At 44.4% G+C, this 21,573-nt stretch overlaps 1 protein-coding gene across 2 annotated transcripts in view; it reads right to left on the bottom strand.

Moving 5' to 3' along the window:
- The window catches only part of LOC310853382 (CCR4-NOT transcription complex subunit 4-like), a 44,993-nt gene that overhangs the window by 8,363 nt on the left and 15,057 nt on the right, over positions 1-21,573 (bottom strand). The window contains exons 5-13 of one of the 2 annotated variants that reach the window (XM_083757701.1): positions 21,322-21,408; positions 20,874-20,975; positions 20,649-20,774; positions 20,419-20,537; positions 19,715-19,915; positions 18,886-18,943; positions 18,408-18,675; positions 15,649-16,269; positions 1,954-2,175 (exon numbers count right to left, since the gene is read on the bottom strand). In XM_083757701.1, coding sequence (XP_083613827.1) covers positions 1,954-2,175; positions 15,649-16,269; positions 18,408-18,675; positions 18,886-18,943; positions 19,715-19,915; positions 20,419-20,537; positions 20,649-20,774; positions 20,874-20,975; positions 21,322-21,408 — 1,804 coding nt within the window. The remainder of the gene's footprint in view (positions 1-1,953; positions 2,176-15,648; positions 16,270-18,407; positions 18,676-18,885; positions 18,944-19,714; positions 19,916-20,418; positions 20,538-20,648; positions 20,775-20,873; positions 20,976-21,321; positions 21,409-21,573) is intronic. The other variant, XM_083757702.1, reaches the window with a different exon arrangement.

Genomic DNA, 21,573 nt, shown 5'->3' with positions numbered 1-21,573 from the left:
TGCTCTGACCCTGAGCTCAAGGCTGTGGATACTAGGTTCTCTCTCTCCACAGGCTGTGGATACTAGGTTCTCTCTCTCTCCACAGGCTGTGGATACTAGGTTCTCTCTCTCTCCACAGGCTGTGGATACTAGGTTCTCTCTCTCTCCACAGGCTGTGGATACTAGGTTCTCTCTCTCCACAGGCTGTGGATACTAGGTTCTCTCTCTCTCCACAGGCTGTGGATACTAGGTTCTCTCTCTCTCCACAGGCTGTGGATACTAGGTTCTCTCTCTCTCCACAGGCTGTGGATACTAGGTTCTCTCTCTCTCCACAGGCTGTGGATACTAGGTTCTCTCTCTCTCCACAGGCTGTGGATACTAGGTTCTCTCTCTCTCCACAGGCTGTGGATACTAGGTTCTCTCTCTCTCCACAGGCTGTGGATACTAGGTTCTCTCTCTCTCCACAGGCTGTGGTTAGTTATGTCGCCACTGACATGTCTGATAATATATTATACTCTTGTCCTAATTGTGCATAATGTCTCACGTGCAGGTGAGAGTGAGACATCAGAGTTCTGTCTGTTGCTGTCCTATATTGCTGTATTTTATGTACTGAATAAATATGTTAATGTATACACATTGCCATTTTAACTGCCTCCTACCATTGCCATCTCTTCCAATGATGCTACCCTACTGTATGTATGTACGCAAGTACGTACGTAACGTATTTATACATGTCTCACACACTACTCATATCAGGAATATGAAACAAATATCTGACCCGTTTTCCTTTTTTATGAATTCTTATGCTCAGAATATGGATATTAGGATTCAAATAATAAGATTAATGTGTCCCCGACACAACATTTTCACAAGAAGAGGATTAAATAAGAGATTTTGTATCTTCAGCCCGCTGCAAATCATGTTTTTTTTTATAGTTGCACCATTACAACCCACTGACACCCTGAACCTTGACCTTTAGCCTTTGAGGGCCCCTGGGGGACACACCAAAGTGACCTATTATTTCTGACTATGACAGTGTCACCCCCACCCCGCCCCATGCACATGGACGTAATTTGCCTCGGTTACAGCCTGACCTTGCTTCTCCCCATGGGAGAAGCCCTTTGGGACAAAATGGCAAAAATAAATTAAATAGAGCCAAATGGGCGATTTGCCATGTTTTCTGGCACAGCACACACATCCTCCCAATTAAATGTCCAAAATGTAATACCGAATGCAAATGAGCTGCATTACAACTTAGTCTAAGCAAGCAACATACCTACCTACCACCCCCCCCCCCCCCCAAACTGGTTTCAAAATAGAGTCAAAACTGAACATGACAAAGTAAATTAGAGAGAGGAATATTGTGCACCCATCCTACCACACTCTGTTTGGTCACGACTTTAGACAATTATATCAAATGGGGGTTCTCGGCCTAAGGCATATAAATCTGGGGGGGGTCGTTGAAATGAAAAGGTTCGAGAATCACTGCTCTCTATGGGGTCACCAATCTTATGATAAAAGCCTAAAGTGTACAAATGCAACCAAATGAAGGGTCTATTTGGTTCCATTCGTATACACTCACTCTTTGAGTTACAGACCCTTCGGTGTCCGTCTACTTGCGATTAGAACAGCACCTCTGTCTGTCTGTCTGTCTGTCTGTCTGTCTATCCTGCCTTCGACGAGGATTCTTCGTCACAGGTTTAATCGGCGCAATCAACGACACTGTTGGAAAGTAGCTTCGGCCCATTTTTGGGGCGGGAACCCCTTTGTGTTTTAAACATTACGTTATAATTCAGCTATCGAAAAATAGCAGAACTACAAGCTCATAGCGCGCCACCGAGTGGCGCGCTACGAGCTTGTGGGTCTGCTATTTTTGAAAAACCGTGAAAATATTTATTTCAGAAAACTGGAGGATTTAGAAGATCTCTTTTGAAATGTCGAGGTCAGGCCTAAATTAGTTTAACGAGGCCCTACCTGTAATGATCGCTGGGTCCATCCAGCTGCGGCTCTGGGAGATGCCCCCGCCGGCCCCCGTGTGGTGGTGGTGGGCGCCGGACGTGGAAGAGGAGGATGAGGAGGATGAGGAGGAGGAGGAGGAGGAGTGAGGCAGCCCCCCGAAGTTAATGTTGATGTTGGGCAAGAGCGCTCGGAGGCCGTCCTGCCACTCTCTCACGTTTACGCTCTCTACGGAGTTCTCTGCACGGGAGACAGACAACCACGCGTGTATAATAAGCCCCATTTATCTCTTTGGTTGTTATGGCGACAGGGGGTTGCGTGGCACAAATAGCCGGCGCGATGCGACGCACGGCGGCGCGACACTGGCCCCGGCGGCTATTTGCGGCGCGCGACCCGTCGTGGCACTATAGGGTCTGTCACGATTATCAAAGTTTTACCTGACGACGATGTGTCGCTCAAAAAATTTGAGAATAACAACTATTTGATTGTGTTGTGAATAAAAAGTGCATTTCTGTTTGGCTTTTAGGCTTTGTAAACAAAAATGTGCACAGAGCAGAAATTACAAGTGACTTACATAATTGAATAACTTCATACTAAAAAGAAACATGAGTGGAAATAGCCAATCTACTGTATAAGCTCAAAACTTATCACACATAGTTCCATAAATGTTTGAAAATTTCAACATGGAAAAGTTGATGACGATTATGCAAAAGGTTATTGTGATTATCTCAAATAATAGTGATCGGACAATTACATAATTGTTACAGGCCTGCGTACAACAGAGCATAAATGAAAAGGTTCTGTAATATATTATATTCTGATGGTAACCATTGCTATAGTGTTTGCTCAGTAACAGGGGTTGCTCCATCTCTCCGGGTCTTTAGTAAACATAAAAAGGGCCATTTCAGGAGGGTTGTCAATGCCATTCAATCAAGAGAGAGCTAATTTTATCAGCTTCAAATTGTATAGTGTTCCATTTCCAACAACATTAGACATTCCGACCTCCATGTTTGCTGGTGAATGGAAAGGGTGCTTCTGGAGCACGCCACTGCCTGTGGGAGGGGCCATAGCCTTTTAAAGAATGCACCACTTCGTTTTGTGGAGACGCGCCAAAATAAACAAGAGTGAGATGGACTTCTTAATCTAGTCCATTTAATGCGTGCGTGTGGGTTTTCTTTGCAGAATAGATGCTAAGGAGGGAGGGAGGACAGACAGAAGTTAGGTAGGTAAGAAGGAAGGAAGGAAGGAAGGAAGGGAGGGAGGGGGAAGGAAGGAGAAGACCGAGTAAGGGAGTGGGTTCTGGGTTGGAGCACGAAACCCGAGTCCATTACAAACTCAATAACAAAATGTATTGAGACTCGGTATCAATAAGCTTTAGGGCTTGTCGAGCCCGTTAACCTAGCCTGTTAGCATGCCCATTACGCCATGTCTAAACAAGCAAGACAAGAGGCGATGGAGAAATAATCATAATCTAATCACCCAAGCTGACACAAACAGCGGTCTAAAAGTGTATTAACCCATTCTGACCGGGCGGGCACCCATTTTGGTGTTGGCATCATGTTATGCTTTAGCTATTGAAAAATAGCAGATCTACAAGCTCATATCGCACCACCGAGTGGCGCGATATGAGCTTGTAGGTCTGCTATTTTTGAAAAAAATCGAAGAGCAACTGACATTTTTAGAATCTGATCTCAGGTCAGAATGGGTTAATCAGACCAGTGTGTGTCCAGTGGAAACCTCGTGTGAATCTGATCTTAGGTCAGAATGGGTTAATACCTGCCAACCTTAATTTAATCAGCGACAAACTGTCACAACTGGGGCCAATACAAATAAAAGATACTGGTTCCGTTCAGAATGTCATGCCTAAAGCTCAATAGTGGGCTCGATTAAACCACAGATCAATAAGGAGAATCGATAAGGTGGTCATTACTCAGAAAAGAAAATCGCAAGTGAGTGGCCAGTGGTGCAACTCAATATTGAATATCGAGTTGGGACAGGAACGCGCCCAGGGTGCCGGCCCGGTTTCCGGCGGGCCGCCCCGCATCCGAAACGGTTGAGAAATGACAGGGTTACCGTGTGGGGGTTCACCAGGAGGTTCCTCTATTCTAGCTTGCTGCTTAGCAGAAATGAATATATAAAAAAAACGAAATCTAAAGATATTTTAAAATATATTTTCGTAAACGGAAATGCCAGCTTCTATACTCTTTCGGGAGGTGTAGTTCCTAGACAGCATTCGGAGATTGCCGTCATGAGACTAGACCTTTAATAACACCCGCTTTACCCGTCTGCCAAGACCGCTAGCTGGAGCAATGCTCTGCACACCGACTTACAGCATGACAGTGTCTCTCACAGAGATGAACCCATTCTGACCTGAGATCAGATTCCTACGAGGTTTCCGCCGGACACACACTGGTCTGATTGACCCATTCTGACCTGAGATCAGATTCTAAAAATGTCAGTCGTTCTTCGATTTTTCAAAAAATAGCAGACCTACAAGCTCGTATCGCGCCACTCGGTGGCGCGATATGAGCTTGTAGATCTGCTATTTTTCAATAGCTAAAGCATAACATGAGGCTGACGCTGACACCAAAATGGGTGCCCGGTCAGAATGGGTTCAAATGCTTGATTGTCCTGAGCACTGACACCGAGGTCAACTGACAGGGTACAGGAATGGAAAATTGCAATATTGATGCTTACGGTGATGCACGAGTCGCGAGCAGCCATCCATTAAACCGTTTTCTCACATTTCACTATAACGTGCTCATTTAACAGAGGCTAAGCTCTAGTCACAAAGTTATGGGTTTAATAGGACACTAAGGGCTCCATTTTCGTCACCGCTAAACCCCTTATCCCTAAACGCCTTTTTTTACTATTTTGCTAAACATTCTTGAATAGTTAAAATGGCCAGTCTACAAGCTCACAACGTGTCAAAGTCAATTGGCCAGTTGAACTATTCAAAAATGTTTTTCAAAATAGTAAAAGAAAAAGGCAAAGAAGTTTAGGGATAAGGGGTTTGGCGGTGACGAAAATGGAGCCTCACCGGACAGACCCAACCATGCAGAAAAGTGTTACTTTTGTGTGGGACCAGTGTTTTACGTTGACTATGCTTGTAGTGTAGTTTGCAAGCTTGTAGATTGGCTATATTCACCATGCAACAAACTGTAAAATCAGGCATTATGACAACATCAAGGCCCGCCAAAATAGTCAACAAATCATCAAAATGTTAGCAAGGGACTAGTGGACAAGAGATCCAGTAGAAGTCATTTTACAATTAGTTGCATGCTGAAAATAGCAGATCGACAAGCTCACAACGCGTCGCAGGCTTGTAGATCGGCTATTTTCAGCAAGTGACGACATTGTGACCGACATTATGACGGCATCAAGGCCCGCCAAAATACATTTTAGTAGACTAAATCAACTGTAGATTTAGGCGACTAAAATCACTAAAACCTTCCAGATGAACATGAAGAATGTGACTGAACTAAACTATTCAAGAGATGAATGGAGAGACAGCGAAATCCCTTCACGACGGACGACGTACGTCGCGACGTATATTTTTCCGTCGCAACGTATATTCGAGTACGTCCTGGCGTAAATATCAATTCGTCCCGGCAGAACGGACTCGTCGCGGCTATATCTACCCGTTTGCGACGTAATAGGTTGACTATTATTTTCCGTCGCGCCAGAACGGGACTCGTCGCAGCTATATCTACCCGTTGTGGCGTGAGCTGGACTCGTCGCGGCAGAACGTGACTCGTCGCGACTATATCTACCCGTTTGCGACGTGCGCCTCGCCGGTCCGGTCTCCAGGCGAGCCTGCGTCCTTCATATATATTTTTTTCTGCTCTCGTTGGACTTAACTTTAAAAGTCCAATGGAACACCTCTTTGTAACGGGCCGCTGTAGCATAGTGGTCTAATCCCTCGCCTCTCTATTCTTTTTTGCTGAGGACGCTGGTTCAATTCCCGCTCGCGGCAGACCAAAATTATTATATTTTAGACAGACACACAGACAGACAGACAGACAGACAGCCTGTCTGCCTGCCTGTCTGCCTGCCTAATGTATTGTAAATAATGTATTCATTCCATACGGCTATTTTTTTTTAATATAAAAACTTTTGTCTTTCGCGCGATTCGAACCAGCGTCGTCAGCACCAAAACATTGAGAGGCGAGTGATTAAACCGCTAGACTACAGCGGCCATACGTTACAAAGAAGTGTTTCATTGGACTTATAAAGACAATAGCACCCAGCTGCAGTCTCGCAAGGGGAGGGACCGGAAGTGCTTTTATTTCCGGCTTCCACGTGCACAAGCGCACATACACGCACGCGAAATATAATGCAATATGTAATAATCAGCTCATACATTATAAAGACATTATTGCATTATGAAGTTTTATTACAGTATGAGTCGCCTATGTGGAGGTTCTTAATGTAACACATTATTACATTATAGAAAAATCTATTAAGTTATGTGCTCGTCTTTTAATTACATTATGAGCTGATTATTATTATAGAGTTGCTGGCCGCCTCAGCTCCATATATGGAGATCTAGGTGATGATCCAGTCTTTTCAATGTATGGCTATCCAGGGTTTGATGAGGTCAGTGTCGGGATCTTATATCATATGGAAACGGCCATATATGGTGGTGTGACGTGTCATGAGGCGTGACCATATATGGAGGCATGACACGAGGCGTGACATGACACACTTACTGACTGACTGACGGGAAATGCAGGTTTTCATAGTAAATTAAATGCATATGGTCGTGTGTCTGTGGTCTATGGTCTGGACATGGTGTGTGTGGGACAGGGGTACGGGGTTATAGCAACTTATTACATTACTTAAATGCCTTGATATCATTATGTTATAATCGACCATATAGGCCTAGCCTATTATTGCATATCATTTTATTATTGTTAGATTTGCATTTCTTCAAATATGCACACTTATACCACCAACTAATAAGCTTTCAATTAAAATATTACCTACAACAAACTACTTCAAACTTTTCCAAACCGACCACGTAATTATGTTTAAGCACAGATGGTACTATATACACCCGGCATTTAAGCGTGCACCAGCAAGTGCGTGTCGTGCACGCGCATTATATTTCGCGTGCGTGTATGTGCGCTTGTGCACGTGGAAGCCGGAAATAAAAGCACTTCCGGTCCCTCCCCTTGCGAGACTGCAGCTGGGTGCTATTGTCTTTATAAGTCCAATGAAACACTTCTTTGTAACGTATGGCCGCTGTAGTCTAGCGGTTTAATCACTCGCCTCTCAATGTTTTGGTGCTGACGACGCTGGTTCGAATCGCGCGAAAGACAAAAGTTTTTATATTAAAAAAAAATAGCCGTATGGAATGAATACATTATTTACAATACATTAGGCAGGCAGACAGGCAGGCAGACAGGCAGTCTGTCTGTCTGTCTGTCTGTCTGTCTGTGTGTCTGTCTAAAATATAATAATTTTGGTCTGCCGCGAGCGGGAATTGAACCAGCGTCCTCAGCAAAAAAGAATAGAGAGGCGAGGGATTAGACCACTATGCTACAGTGGCCCGTTACAAAGAGGTGTTCCATTGGACTTTTAAAGTTAAGTCCAACGAGAGCAGAAAAAAAAATATATGAAGGACGCAGGCTCGCCTGGAGACCGGACCGGCGAGGCGCACGTCGCAAACGGGTAGATATAGTCGCGACGAGTCACGTTCTGCCGCGACGAGTCCAGCTCACGCCACAACGGGTAGATATAGCTGCGACGAGTCCCGTTCTGGCGCGACGGAAAATAATAGTCAACCTATTACGTCGCAAACGGGTAGATATAGCCGCGACGAGTCCGTTCTGCCGGGACGAATTGATATTTACGCCAGGACGTACTCGAATATACGTTGCGACGGAAAAATATACGTCGCGACGTACGTCGTCCGTCGTGAAGGGATTTCGCTCCACCTGGAGGAATGACAAACTAAAATCTGCTGCCAAAGACAACACTGCTGCAAAGGAACGACAGCATTTCCAGTTTCCATGGCCCTACGACAGGACTAGACTAACCGACGGTAGGAGAGTGTTGGCTAATTCATTCGCCCAGTGGTTCCCAGACAGCACCACGTGTTACAGCAACACATAATAAATAAGGGCCTTTTCCCGGCCCCACCCTTCTCTTTACTTTAATGGCCAAGCTGAGCAGAGAAGCACGGCAGACATTAACATCATCACCTGCGTTTCCATTTTAACCCATTCTGACCTGAGATCAGATTCATACGAGGTTTCCACTGGACACACACTGGTCTGATTAACCCATTCTGACCTGAGATCAGATTCTAGAAATGTCAGTCGCTCTTCGATTTTTCAAAAATAGCAGACCTACAAGCTCGTATCGCGCCACTCGGTGGCGCGCTATGAGCTTGTAGATCTGCTATTTTTCAATAGCTAAAGCATAACATGATGCTGACACCAAAATGGGTGCCCGTTCAGAATGGGTTAATTCGCAGATAAACAAGTGCCTCCATGTTTAATTCATAAATCGAGAACAAAATCAATTTGAGCAAAGATATAGAATATAGAAAACACAAATTAGACCGCCTCGTCTGGTCTAATTGCCTCCCATTTAAAATCCACAACTTATGTGCGGAAACTGCGTGGTCGATTTGCGAGGGAGACATTCAGTCTACGATCTCAGACAGCCTTGTGTTGTGTTATGTTGCAGTGCATGATTTGGTCAAGGCCATTTCGGCATGGCGATCTCAAGTCTCGTCCAATCTCATCAATAACGCGGCCGACGACAGTGTGGCCCTGTCGACGCTGCTGAGTCGACGCGACAATCTGACAAAATACCATCATTTTCCATTCGGTGTTCATCTATCTGGTGCCCCGTCTCTCTCTCTCTGGCAGGACAGCAGGAGGAGGAGGAGTAGGCGGGGAGGAAACGGGGCTGCCGGCGCGGCCTGCCCGCGCTAGAGGTCGTGAGAGGTTGAATAAAGATGAAGAGGGTGCTGGACCGGTGCAAAATTAAATTAGCATCCGTCAAGAGGCTCGCTGCTGAGGTAGAGAGAAAAAAAAAATAATCTAAAAACGGAAGCGGTGCTGGCACGGATCCTAGGCTGTGTTATTAATCGCACCCCCCCCCCCCCCCCCCCCACCCCAATGTGAGGCTATTGGGGCAAGGGGAAAATAAATGGGCCAGTGGGAGTAGTGCTGTGTCTGCGGGCCGCTAAACCAGAGAACCATCAGCAACTGACAGCCATATACACATCTCCTGGAAGAAAAAGGGTAGAGGAGGATCTGTATGTGATATCATTTCGTTTTCTTTTGGGCCGTCCTAGCGGGACGTAATTTTGAGGTCGATTGTTACACAGTCTGGGGAGCGACTCCTTACCAGGCTGTCGTGTTCCCCTGGAGAGCTTTTAGGTCGATGTCTGGTCTCGCCAGAGGACAAGAACATGACATCATCGAGGGGTTCTCGCCCCTCTCGCCCCAGCCTGCCAGAGATATCTCAGGCGAGAAAAACGGTGTTGTCTTTTTTACCTTTATATTTAAAAAGAAATCCCCCTCTAGACCAATATCGTTGAAAAGAGGCGATTCGCGACGCGGCAAAACACCTCGTGAGCTTATGGATTGCCCATGCTACCCCCAGAATAGGGAGGCTAAGCGTAATTGCTTTGTATGCAATTTCTTTAAATATTTGTGTATTCTCGTTGTACGCTTCTTAATTGCATTCATACTGTGTTAGGGGGACAAAAACAATGATAAATAATAGTCATGATGAAATATTATAATTCATCCCCACTAGAAAGGCAATAATGTTTTCCTTTGCTAAGAAGTCAGTCTATCTTTATAAGGGTTTTACATAAAACATTATTAATAAAAGGCTTGTGAGATCTTTAATGATACATTGATTGAATGGACACTCAACATTTATAGCTGCTTCATTGCCCATTTCTATGATTAACATATAATGGCTCGCAAATTAAAAGAGGGTTCATTTCCTTGTATGCCAGCGCGTACTTGGCCAATAAACCATTTGTGATTATTCCAGTCACATATGCTCAACGTTATATGAATGTGCTGCAATGCTTTTTGCCAATTATACATTCATGAATGCATCCCACACGCACGAAACACATTGTTAAGTCTGTCACTGTTACGAAACACTCAGTGTTGCCAGATTTTGCGATGGAAACAAAAACAAGCCGAAAGGAGAGAGACTAGGCCACATGATGCTATATTAAGAAATGTGCGTGTGTGTGCGAGGCGAGCGCAAGGTTAGTTTAAGCACCTCAAACCAATATGTACGTACAATCTACTGTACAAGCTCATAATGCGTGTTATAGGTAGATCTGCCACTTTCAAAACAAATAATCTTTAAACGAAATGTGAAAAAAGGGAATATTTTTAAACATATAAACCAGGGGGGTCGCCGGAAGAGTAAATTAGTGTGGCAAGTGGTTAATGATCAATAATTATAGTCCAATAACATGGATATATGATTTTGAAATGCAACGTCAGCATAACCACTTTAACTTTTGCTACATTAAGTACATTTTGATGCCAATACTTAATCAAGTAAAACTTTGAATACAGGACTTTTGCTTTTTAACCCATTCTGACCGGGCACCCATTTTGGTGTCGGCATCATGTTATGCTTTAGCTATTGAAAAATAGCAGATCTACAAGCTCATATCGCGCCACCGAGTGGCGCGATACGAGCTTGTAGGTCTGCTATTTTTTGAAAAATCGAAGAGCGACTGACATTTTTAGAATCTGATCTCAGGTCAGAATGGGTTCATCAGACCAGTGTGTGTCCGGCGGAAACCTCGTATGAATCTGATCTCAGGTCAGAATGGGTCCCTTGTGGTGCGCGGCATGAAAACGCCAATGGTGGTGCAATGGTTTTTATTTTAAATATATTAAGATACTGTATGCCGATATATGGCAAGTATATGCAGAATATAGGCCTATGCTGCATATATATATATGCCATATTCAGGTTCATTATGTGCATATTATGTGGATAAATAGGAAATTATGTCTTATAGCTTATGCAAGTTATATTTCCATGTGGGGGGGGGGGGGGGGGTCATATGCTAGGTCAAGTGGGAACCACTGCTCTACTGTATACACAGCGCTGTTTCTCACCGCCGGGACCAGGCGTCCCGGCGGTGTGTAGCTCTGAGAGTGTACTAATGGACCCAAATACGAACAGAACTGATGTTACTGTGCAGATAGCGGTCACAGAGAGAAGAGCAAACCTGATCTAAATTGGGGGTCCTACTGTATCGCAAACCGGGGGTCCATGAAATGGAAAACTCTCTCTGGATCAGGGCCCACTTGAAGAATCGACTAAAGTGTTCGTGACACACCCATAAGTGTCCACTTAACCCATTAAATCCAGGAAAGCATCCGAGCCATTTTAGAGTTTAAAGTTGGCTATTAAAAAATAATCTAATGTAAAAAAAAGTTTGAGAACTCCTGATTCAGAAGGCATTTGTAGAATATGCCTCAGGTCTTAACCCATTTAGACCTGAAGACGATTCTAAATCGTGACAGTTTTCTGAAAAACCTATGTTTCTATGTCAGTGGTTCTCAAACTATTTCATGTCAAGGACCCCCAAAAATATATGTAATTGGCCGCCGACCCCCATCTGAAAATATGTAGTTCCAGGGACTCCCCAGAAGCAAAGCTTCGAGTTAAAAACGTTCGCTCTGAAAGAATATAGATATTCAAAGATTGTCACGATTTTTCAAAAATAGCAGATCTACAAGCTCGTAGCTATGAACTTGTAGATCTATTTTTCAATAGCTAAAGTATGACTAGAATGGGTTAATGGGTGGTCCGATGGGTGGGCTGCGTGCACTTTCAGTGCACGTGTTCTAGCTTGGAAAACTATATATCCTCATGACCCACAGGTTGAGACCATGCTTTGCTTACTCAACATTTTTTACGTTTACATAAAAAGCAATGCTCTAAACTGACCAGTGAAAAGGACTCGTAGAGGAGGTCGATAAAAACAGTCCCACACGGGGAAATTATAATAGGACCGATCAATAGCAACCGTTAGCAAGATATGACTGCAGCAACCTTTGTAACCATTAAAACAATAAAATTAACGTCTTCTAAAAGAAGGAAAATCATTAACATTAATGATTTGGTCTTGCTGAACAAAGCAGTGTTTTAACATTTGCTTCAAGACAGACAGAAAAGAAAAGGACTAGTATCTGCCCGGTCCATTGTCTGGCTTTACAAAATTAATTATTTCCCCACCAAAATTATCACACCTGCCTGAAGGGGTTTTGCTGCTGCAAGCTTGAAAGAAATCACTTTATCTATACTGTGGAAGTGTCAGATGTTATAAACATAATTGTGAACCGTTCCTTTTCAGGAAATGTTCCAGAGGATCCGATTTATCCCACTATTGTACTTTTACTCCACTATATTTATTTGAAAACTTTTGTTACTAGTTGCTTTGAAGATTTTCATTACAAAACATGAATTAACCACTTCAGCGCCCTCTCTCTCTCCAGTATATATTTGATATATTTTGGACAGCAGATCTAAAAGCTCACAATGCGTCGCATCGCGACACGTGCGAGTATACCCTTTCCCCAACTGGGAAAATTACATCCAGGCATTCCTGAAATATTAACACCTCAAAAACACAAGTGTTGTGTGTGAACTCTACCCCTCCCACACAACCCATCCTTGTCGATGAAAAACCACTTTTGTGGAAGATTTCACTTATCTGGGCAGCCTTATCAGTAAGGACAGTGGGGCATCCAAAAGACAAAGGCTCAGGGTGCCTTCTCCCAACTCCGATCCATCTGGAGATCAAAACAATAAAGCCTTAAAGCGAAGATGCTCCTATACACGACAGCAATGTCAAGTCTGTTCTGCTGGAGAGTGGTCAAGACAGACACTAGGAGAATAGAAGTGTTCCAGACCACAACAGATGCCTCGGACGTATATGTCAGATCTCTTGGCCGAATAAAATATCAAACAATGATCTGTACAAACAAACAGGGAGCCGGAGCATTACCAAGGACATTACACACAGACGCCTGGGATGGCTATAGGACATGTACTGAGGATGGAGCAGGACTGCATCACAAAGGTGGCCTTAAGATGGACACCACCAGGCAAAAGAAAACCTGGGAGACACAAGACCACCTGGCGCAGAACTGTGACGCAGGCGCTGGAGAACGGATGAACCTGTCCTGGGGAAAGGAGAGGCGCCAACATGCTGCCAGGGATCGGATGCAATGGAGAGAGCGCTCATTGAAGCCTTATGTCCCATAGGGGACGAAGAGGAGTGAGTTAAGTATTCCTGAAATATATGATATATTCTTATAGCCCATTTAAGACCTGAGAAATTCTACAAATAGTATCTTCTAAATCCTGACAGTAAACCTATGTTTCTATGCCAGTGGTTCTCAAAAGGACCCCAAAAATGATATGTAATTGTCCCATCGACCTCCATCTCATTTTACAATTGGTTGCATTTTTCACTTGCTGAAAATAGCCGAAAATTACGATGGCATCAAGGCCCGCCAAAATACACTTTGTTACTAAAATCTTATAACATTTTAGTCGACTGAAACTAGACCAACACTAAAACATTCCAGGTGATTAAAATGTGACTAAAACTAAATTAAAACTATTCAAGAGACTATGACTAAAACTAAAATCTAAATTTGCTGCCAAAAACAACACTACTGTCCACTAGCACCTCCAATAGCAGCTAGAGCACGTTATTCCTGCAGGAAACGCTGCATGAGATACCAAAGTTTGGTGGTGTCTGCTGGTCGTGTCTGCCATGTCCTCTTCACTGTGGCTCGTTTGAGCAAGGATGCTAGATGAAATGCTGCCACCCAGTGGTTGGTCAAGTGAGCTCCGTGCTTACCCACAATGCAAACCACAGAATGATGTCATACACTCCTCTCCCCCCCATTATGGGGGGGGGGGGGGGGGATCATAATGATAATGATATTAAGATTATAGTCAATATTGAGATTAGTCTGAATAAGAACCTACCAAATGCAATGAGAAATGCTTAGGTTGATCTGTCAATCTGTGTCACATGTGTAGGTGTAGGAGACAAGGCAGTGCATTCGTAAATAAGCTTCTGAGAATCTGCGATGCTCAAACCCGACCACTCTGAAGGACCAGATATCAGACTATATTTCTCCCCCCCCCCCCCCCCCCCCCCACACACACACACACACACACACACACACACACACACACAGTGTAGTGTAGTGCTCACAATGTGACGTGTTGTGAGCTTGTAGATCAGCCATTTCCTGCAAATACTAGCAGACCTACTATAGAGCGCCGAGGGAACCCAGTCAACTCAGTATATAGTATATAAGGAATAAGGCCATAATCAGTGGAGGCGTGATCAAAGTTAAGACTAGGTTACGTATTCAAATGTTTGTTTGATTACTATTATTAAGCATAGCATTTTGGACGGGACAACAGAGCCTCGGGGGGGGGTTTCCCGGTTCAACCCAGGTCACGTGAATCTAAGCGAGCACTCGCTCTACAATACATGGGTCTCCCGGCCATTCACAACGATTGAGACTTTTGAGGACAACTGGCTTGCACTCCATTCACGCGTGACAGTCAAGTGTGAGCCTTCAGGATGAAGAAAAGGAAATGGACTGTAGACATATAGAAAGTCGATTTAGGAGGTGCCTAGAGGAAGATGTGTCGTAGAGGGAGAAAGGGAGAGTGCCTAGTATTAGGGAGACTCTCTTCCAAGGATTATATAAGGATAGGACAGATGTCCTGTGCCAAAGCATCAAGCATCATAAACAGCCAAACTGCCGCCAGATTATTTATTGCAGGTGGCGATCATTAAAAGCTAGCGTTTATAATCAAGTTCCGCCGGCTCAATGCATTCCGTGAAAAACACCTACCAGTGCCTGACGGAACGCTGACAAATCCGCCAGCTGGAATTGCAGAACAAATTTACGCAAACTTTCTGTCCTATCCTCCCTTGATATAATCCTCCGGCCAAGGAAGTATATAGGGCTTAAAGGGACACTTCACCCTTTTTGCAAAAAATATATATGTTAATGACATTTAGAAGATTTAGAACACTTTCCCTGGGGGTCTGTGTGTGTGTAATATGTGGCTTTAGATATTTTAGATTTCAGCAGTGAGCCCAGTTTCTCTGATGTCATCAACACTGGGCTCACTTCCTTCCTGGGCTACAATTCCCATAATGCTTTGGTGCACTGCTCCTCCATGTGGATAGGGGGAGGGCTGTCTTAAGGCCTATTCATAGTCTTGTAGATTTTCGGTGATGAGGTGACCACCGCTCCGGTGGTGAGCTGACCACCGGAGCTGAAATAACGTTGAGCGGTGGTTTGTAAAAACAGAGAGAAGGGCTGGAGCGGTGGTTGCTCACCGCGGCTCGAGACGTCATGTTGTAGTTCGGTGGTCACCTAACCACCGTAAATCCAGACTATGTATGAGCCTTTACTGACACAACATGTAGTCCAGGAAGTAAGTGAGCCCAGTGTCCATGACATCAGAGACACTGGGCTCACTGCTATAATCTAAAATATCCAAAACCACATATTACACACATAAAGACCCCCAGGGAAAGTGTTCTAAATCTTATAGACGTCATTAACATATATTATTTTGCAAAAGTTTCCCTAAACCAGCCATAGAGAGGAGAGAATACCTGGGGATCCACGGTGTGTGCACTCTTACCTGTGATGTGGATGCCTCCTAACCCAGTACTGTGGTGGCCCGGCAGCAGACTGAAGTCCATAAAGCTGCTGTGCGAGGCGAGCCCCGCCGTGTGGTTCAAATGCACAAAGTTACTGCCGTCCCCCATCCAGGGCGGACGTGTGGCAGAGGAGGAGGAGTTGGCTGAGGAGGAGGAGGAGGACGACGACGGGAGCCCCGGGAAGCCGAAGGAAGTGTAGACGGTGGATCGGTGGTGCTGGTGGGGGAGCTGCTGGGGATGCTGGGAGAAGCCGTGGTGGTGGGGGTGATGGATGGGGTGCGGCGGGAAGGGGTTCGGGGGCAGGAGGCCCGCGGGGGGTCCGAGTGTGCCTTTGACGGGCAGCGAGGGACGAGGAGGGGCGTGGCTGTTGTTGAGGTGGTGGTAGTGGTGGTGGTGGTTGTGGTTGTGGCCGGACGACGCAAAGGGAGAGGAGGGGAAGGGGTCCTGCACGGAGAGCTCCTTCTCGATGAGGTCGGCCAGCGCCTTGCGGGTGACGTCGAACGGGTCGAAGCCCAGGTCGTCGTCCTGCGCCTGCTGCTGCGTGGACGAGCCGAAGCCGAACGCCGCCTGCCAGTCGGTGGAGGACGACACCGGGATGGAGTCTGCAGAGAGAGAAAGGAGATTCAGCCAGTGTTCATTCATTTCCTAATCTTTTTTAATACAAAAGAGTGTTTTATTCATTTGAAATGCTTTCGTTTTAGTCTAGTTTTAGTTGACCAAATGTTCAACTAAAAGAACTAAAAGATCAACTAAATCTACAGTCGATTTAGTCGGAAAATTATATATTTTGGCAGGCCTCGATGGTGTCGTGAAGCCTGATTTACATGTTGCTGTGTGGCGAATATAGCTGATCTACAAGCTCACAAAGCGATTGCAGATCGGCTATTTTCGGACACCCACATGCAGTCGAGCATAAAATGACTGGCACCGTTCAGCCGACTGATCTATATAGAAGCGCATCACCGCCACCTAGCCACCTGGAATACACACTACAGCGTTTTCAGTCACTGTTGCGTCTCTGTGTAAACGCAGAATCAAATGTTCTAGAACATGGGTTTTCAACAGGTGGTCCGTGGACCACTGGTGGTCCGTGAAGGTATTGCATGTGGTCCCTGGCCATGCATTTAGTATGTTTTTTATCGACCACTAGTTGGGGAAACGAACTAGTTCATTAAGTGACCTGGTGATGTATGATGACATCAATGTCAGTTACTGGGAAGTCGGATGTCAAGAACTTCCACAGAATTCCCTTGAATTTCAAGGGAAAGTGAACCGGATTGACTGGTTGAGTCTATTAGGAAATGTCAAATGTGCCCATATAATCATGCAATCGCATGTGTCTGCTATCTATGATGAGTTTAATATGCAAGGTTAAGAGAACAATGGGCAACCATGGGAAAGGAATAGCTCCGGACGACTAGCATATGCCAGTTAAATTACTGACTGTTAAGGGCTTGATTTAATTTATATTAATTTTAATATCCCCTCACCCAACTCAACAGTGGTTGATTCTTAGTCAGGGTGGTGGTCCCCAGGTTTATTATTAGTCAGCGTGGTGGTCCCTGGTTCATAATCAGTTGAAAGCCCCTGTTCTAGAACGCAATGGCGCTTTCTATTCTGATGGTGGCCTTAGTTCTACTGGATCTCTTATCGACGTGTACCTAACATTTTTATCTACTTTTTATTTGTTGATGTTAAACAATTAGTCAATATATTTAGTCATAGTAAAAAACAAACCGTTTCCACCATAGTTTTATTAATATCATTTCAGTTTAACAGACCTGATTTGCGTTCTTTTTTCAATCTGTACCAAATCTCTTAACCCATTCTGACCTGAGATCAGATTCATACGGAGGTTTCCACTGGACACACACTGGTCTGATTAACCCATTCTGACCTGAGATCAGATTCTAAAAATGTCAGTCGCTCTTCGATTTTTCAAAAAATAGCAGACCTACAAGCTCATATCGCGCCACTCGGTGGCGCGATATGAGCTTGTAGATCTGCTATTTTTCAATAGCTAAAGCATAACATGATGCCGACACCAAAATGGGTGCCCGTTCAGAATGGGTTAATAGCAGATCTACAAGTTTACAAAGTCTGTAATGTCCTAAAGAAACGGATAGTATCTACAGTTTTCCTCGTGACATACTGCATCTTTTGGGGGAAAGATTTACATTATTTTCATAGCATAATTCATGGAATGCCTTACATTTGTTTGTTTCATCGTTTGTTTAATTTCTTAAAACCGCTTTCCATGTAGGAAAAGTAAATGGGATTTTTACTTGAGTTATGACCCATAAACGTTGGTCCGTCAGCCACAAATGGGTCCCGACTCCCAACGCACTGTTTGGACAACATAGTGTGAGAGAGTCCCTCACATTTGTATGTAAATTACATCCTGCACATAATTCTACATTCATTAAAACTCTGAACTTTGACTGGGAAGAGAGTCGAGTTATTGCTCCGACTCTGATCATAACAATGTGAGACAAAGGAAGGGGAAAAGGTTATATTTGTGGACAATCTAAATATGTTCTATGTGGCGCCATTAAAATTAACGTTGACAATTGACATGGCACACTGTCCATTTATAAAATACAAACACGGCACTTTGTTTCAAAAAGGTTGCATGCCCCAGCTATAGAGTAATAATGTCATTAATTGAAACGGTTATTTAAGAGGTGACCTGGGCCAAAAGGGTCCGAGAGCCTGCACTGTTCTAGTAGAAAGGTCTCACCTGAGGTGAAGAGGCTCTGTGGTTCTGGAGTGGTGGGCCAGTCAGAGGAGTTGTTCTGTGGGGGGGAGCAGCTGCTGGGGAAGCCGGACAGGCCACTGGGAATGGGGTTGGGGTGCCTGAAGCTGCTGTTGTCCGAGAACAGCGACTGGGACTCTGCGGCCGCGCCCTCGAAGGGGGAGCGGGCTGTAAGGCCTGCCACGCTGATGGGAACCACCAAGGAGGGCTTGGTGAGGCCAGGGGGGGGCGATGGGGAGTCACTGCACAGGAGCTGGAGGAGAGAGAGAGAGGGGAGAGAACAGGGATTAAAACAAATATATATATACAAAAGAATCTCGGAAAACGAAACTTTGACGTGACCAAGTCCCAAACTGTGATTTTGATTGGTTCCTGCTGTTCTACTACATATATCCAAGTACGAAAGAGTGACGGGGGGGCTTTGTCTAACTGAAAATCGAGTCACTTTCTCAAGAGTTCTTACCAGATGTGAGGTTTCACCGTTGCCTATACTGATGATGTCTGGCAGTTTATCACTCGGGCTGAAAAGGAACAAAGGGAAACAGGTCTCACAATACTGTAACTTTTATTTATATATATATATATAAATCATCAAAATCTGTTTGAAAATAGCTGATCTGTAGATTGGCTATTTGCCAATTTTAAAACAAATGTTGATTTATTTTTGGAAAATGTGAATACTTTTGAGGGAACACGTAAAGCAAATTCAAGGAAACGGCTGTATAAGAATCATAAACAAGTAGACTTTGATTATACCAAGGACCATAATTTACATGTTTAAATGGAAGAACACAGGGAGAGAAACATGACATTTTAACCCCATAACATTTGACAATATTGCAAGTCCATGTTTGGTAAGCACGGCAAACTCATGATCCACCATTTAAGTCTTTACCAAGAGCATAAAGCGGTGAAAGGGATTCAGCTCAGTGTTTGTAGAAAATATATATTCTTTCAGGATGCAGTTTCAAATGTAATTCTGGTGCAACAGTTAATTGAACTAATTGATTTAATCGGTTTTGTACCTTTGACTCTTATTGCGATTTAGCCATTTATTTTAAATTAATTTAGTTAAATTAACCATACATATTTTGTAATAGATATGTAAATTAAACATTGGTGTAAATGTATCCTATGAATGTACAAATATTCCCAGAGAATGCCACTTCTCAAGCCCCTGGAGTGATTTCATGCGTTCTCCTTCACATTCACTGACTCAGTGTACTGTATATACATTGTTTAATTATCTTGTAAGTGATAAATAAACAATTCTAATCATTGTCAGGGGTTACCTGGCGGGGTCACAGTTTGTTGAGAAGGGGGACATGGCTACTCTAGGACCCAGCTCAGAGTCGGGCCCGTCAGGCGTCATGTGATCCGAGTCTGAGCTGCCGTCTGTGGGCGGACTCCTCCTGTGCTCTGACGACAGCCCATTGGCCACCTTGCCCGGGGGCTGTAACGACGGCCACGCCTCTTTGTTAGTGCTGTTGGATCTGTAGGAGGAGAGAGCGAGGTAGTTCGCAAATCACACCGACGGTCAGTTTGGTCACCACGGATTGGAAATTAGCCTTCTTGCTGAATCTGAATGAGTGCGTTTACATTACATCATGGGGCAATTGCTCCAGTACTTTAATTAAGAGTACAAATTGAATTGAGCAACTTTCCCTTGACCAGGAGTATCTATACTTTGAGTACTGGGGTTGAACACTGTCCACCACCGCCGACTGACATCAGACCATATGTACGTCCTATCAATCAGTGTTCATTTCATAGGCTAAAACTATGACAAAAAAATGTTCGTCGACTACCTTTTTGCACTGACGGAAAAAAAACTTGGGGAGAAGAGGCATCGTGCTCTGAAAATAGAAGAGCCTATTTTCGGCACACGCAGCCTAGTACACATCAGGCATTGTTAAAGGTTAAGGCATTAAACGAAACACAAAATGATAAATATATAATTCCATGAGATCAGAACGGAACGTAACAAGAGACTAACCTTTGTAAAGAGTTGGATTTGCCCTTTGGTTTGTCCCCTCCTGTCGCCGACATCAGTAGGTACTGCTGCGGGTTATGTTCTTGTAATAGTTTATGCTCATACTCTTGGTGCTTGTTCGCCTGCAGGTGGACGGCAAACCTCTCGGTTAATAAGCAGACAAGTCCCGTCCCCCATCCCTCGCCCCATATCCCCCTCGCCACAGCTCTGTGGGGACAGATATATAGCCTTACCTGCATGTCCTCTTTTGTAAAACTAGCAGCTTCATCCCCGAGCTCGTGTAGATACATGCAGTCTGGCTTGGGACACTGCATGCTCTTTAAAAAGTAACTGCAGTATTTTGTCGTTCCTAAAGAAGCCTGCCGAACAAACAACGGAAAAGTAGATAAGTGATCCATCAAAATGGTCTCCAAAGCTTTGGAACGCCCATGTCAAAGACACACCCACACACGGCTTACCTTAAGTGTTCTTCCATCTACTACTACATTGTTGACCAACCCGATAGCTTTGAGTGCATCATCGTTCCGAAGGTACGTCACATACGCACTGGCACTAGGCCCCTAGGAGGAGGATAAAAAAAACCATTTAACCCATTCTGACCTGAGATCAGATTCATACGAGGTTTCCGCCGGACACACACTGGTCTGATGAACCCATTCTGACCTGAGATCAGATTTAAAAAATGTCAGTCGCTCTTCGATTTTTCAAAAATAGCAGACCTACAAGCTCGTATCGCGCCACTCGGTGGCGCGATATGAGCTTGTAGATCTGCTATTTTTAAATAGCTAAAGCATAACATGATGCTGACACCAAAATGGGTGCCCGGTCAGAATGGGTTAAAAAGGGTCAATTCAGATATGACATATAAAAACATCGAGAAGGCAAAATGGCGTTTCAGAGTCTCACCTGTGAGCCGGCGTATGACGTGCTGTTGTTAATTACCACTTTGTGGATCTTCCCAAACTTCCCGAAATAGTCTGGCCTCTTTAGTACCTGAAGGGCACATCAAAGACAGGTTGTCTTTAATGTCACTTTATTTATTAGCACAAATGGTTCTCAAAGTAGGGTCCTGGGGGTGTTAACCCATTCTGACCTGAGATCAGATTCATATGAGTTTTCCACTGGACACACACTGGTCTGATTAACCCATTCTGACCT

The sequence above is a fragment of the Protomyctophum parallelum genome, assembly GCF_964188405.1.
Source record: "Protomyctophum parallelum genome assembly, chromosome: 22".
NCBI lineage: Eukaryota > Metazoa > Chordata > Actinopteri > Myctophiformes > Myctophidae > Protomyctophum > Protomyctophum parallelum.
This window is presented reverse-complemented; position numbering and strand designations above follow the sequence as displayed.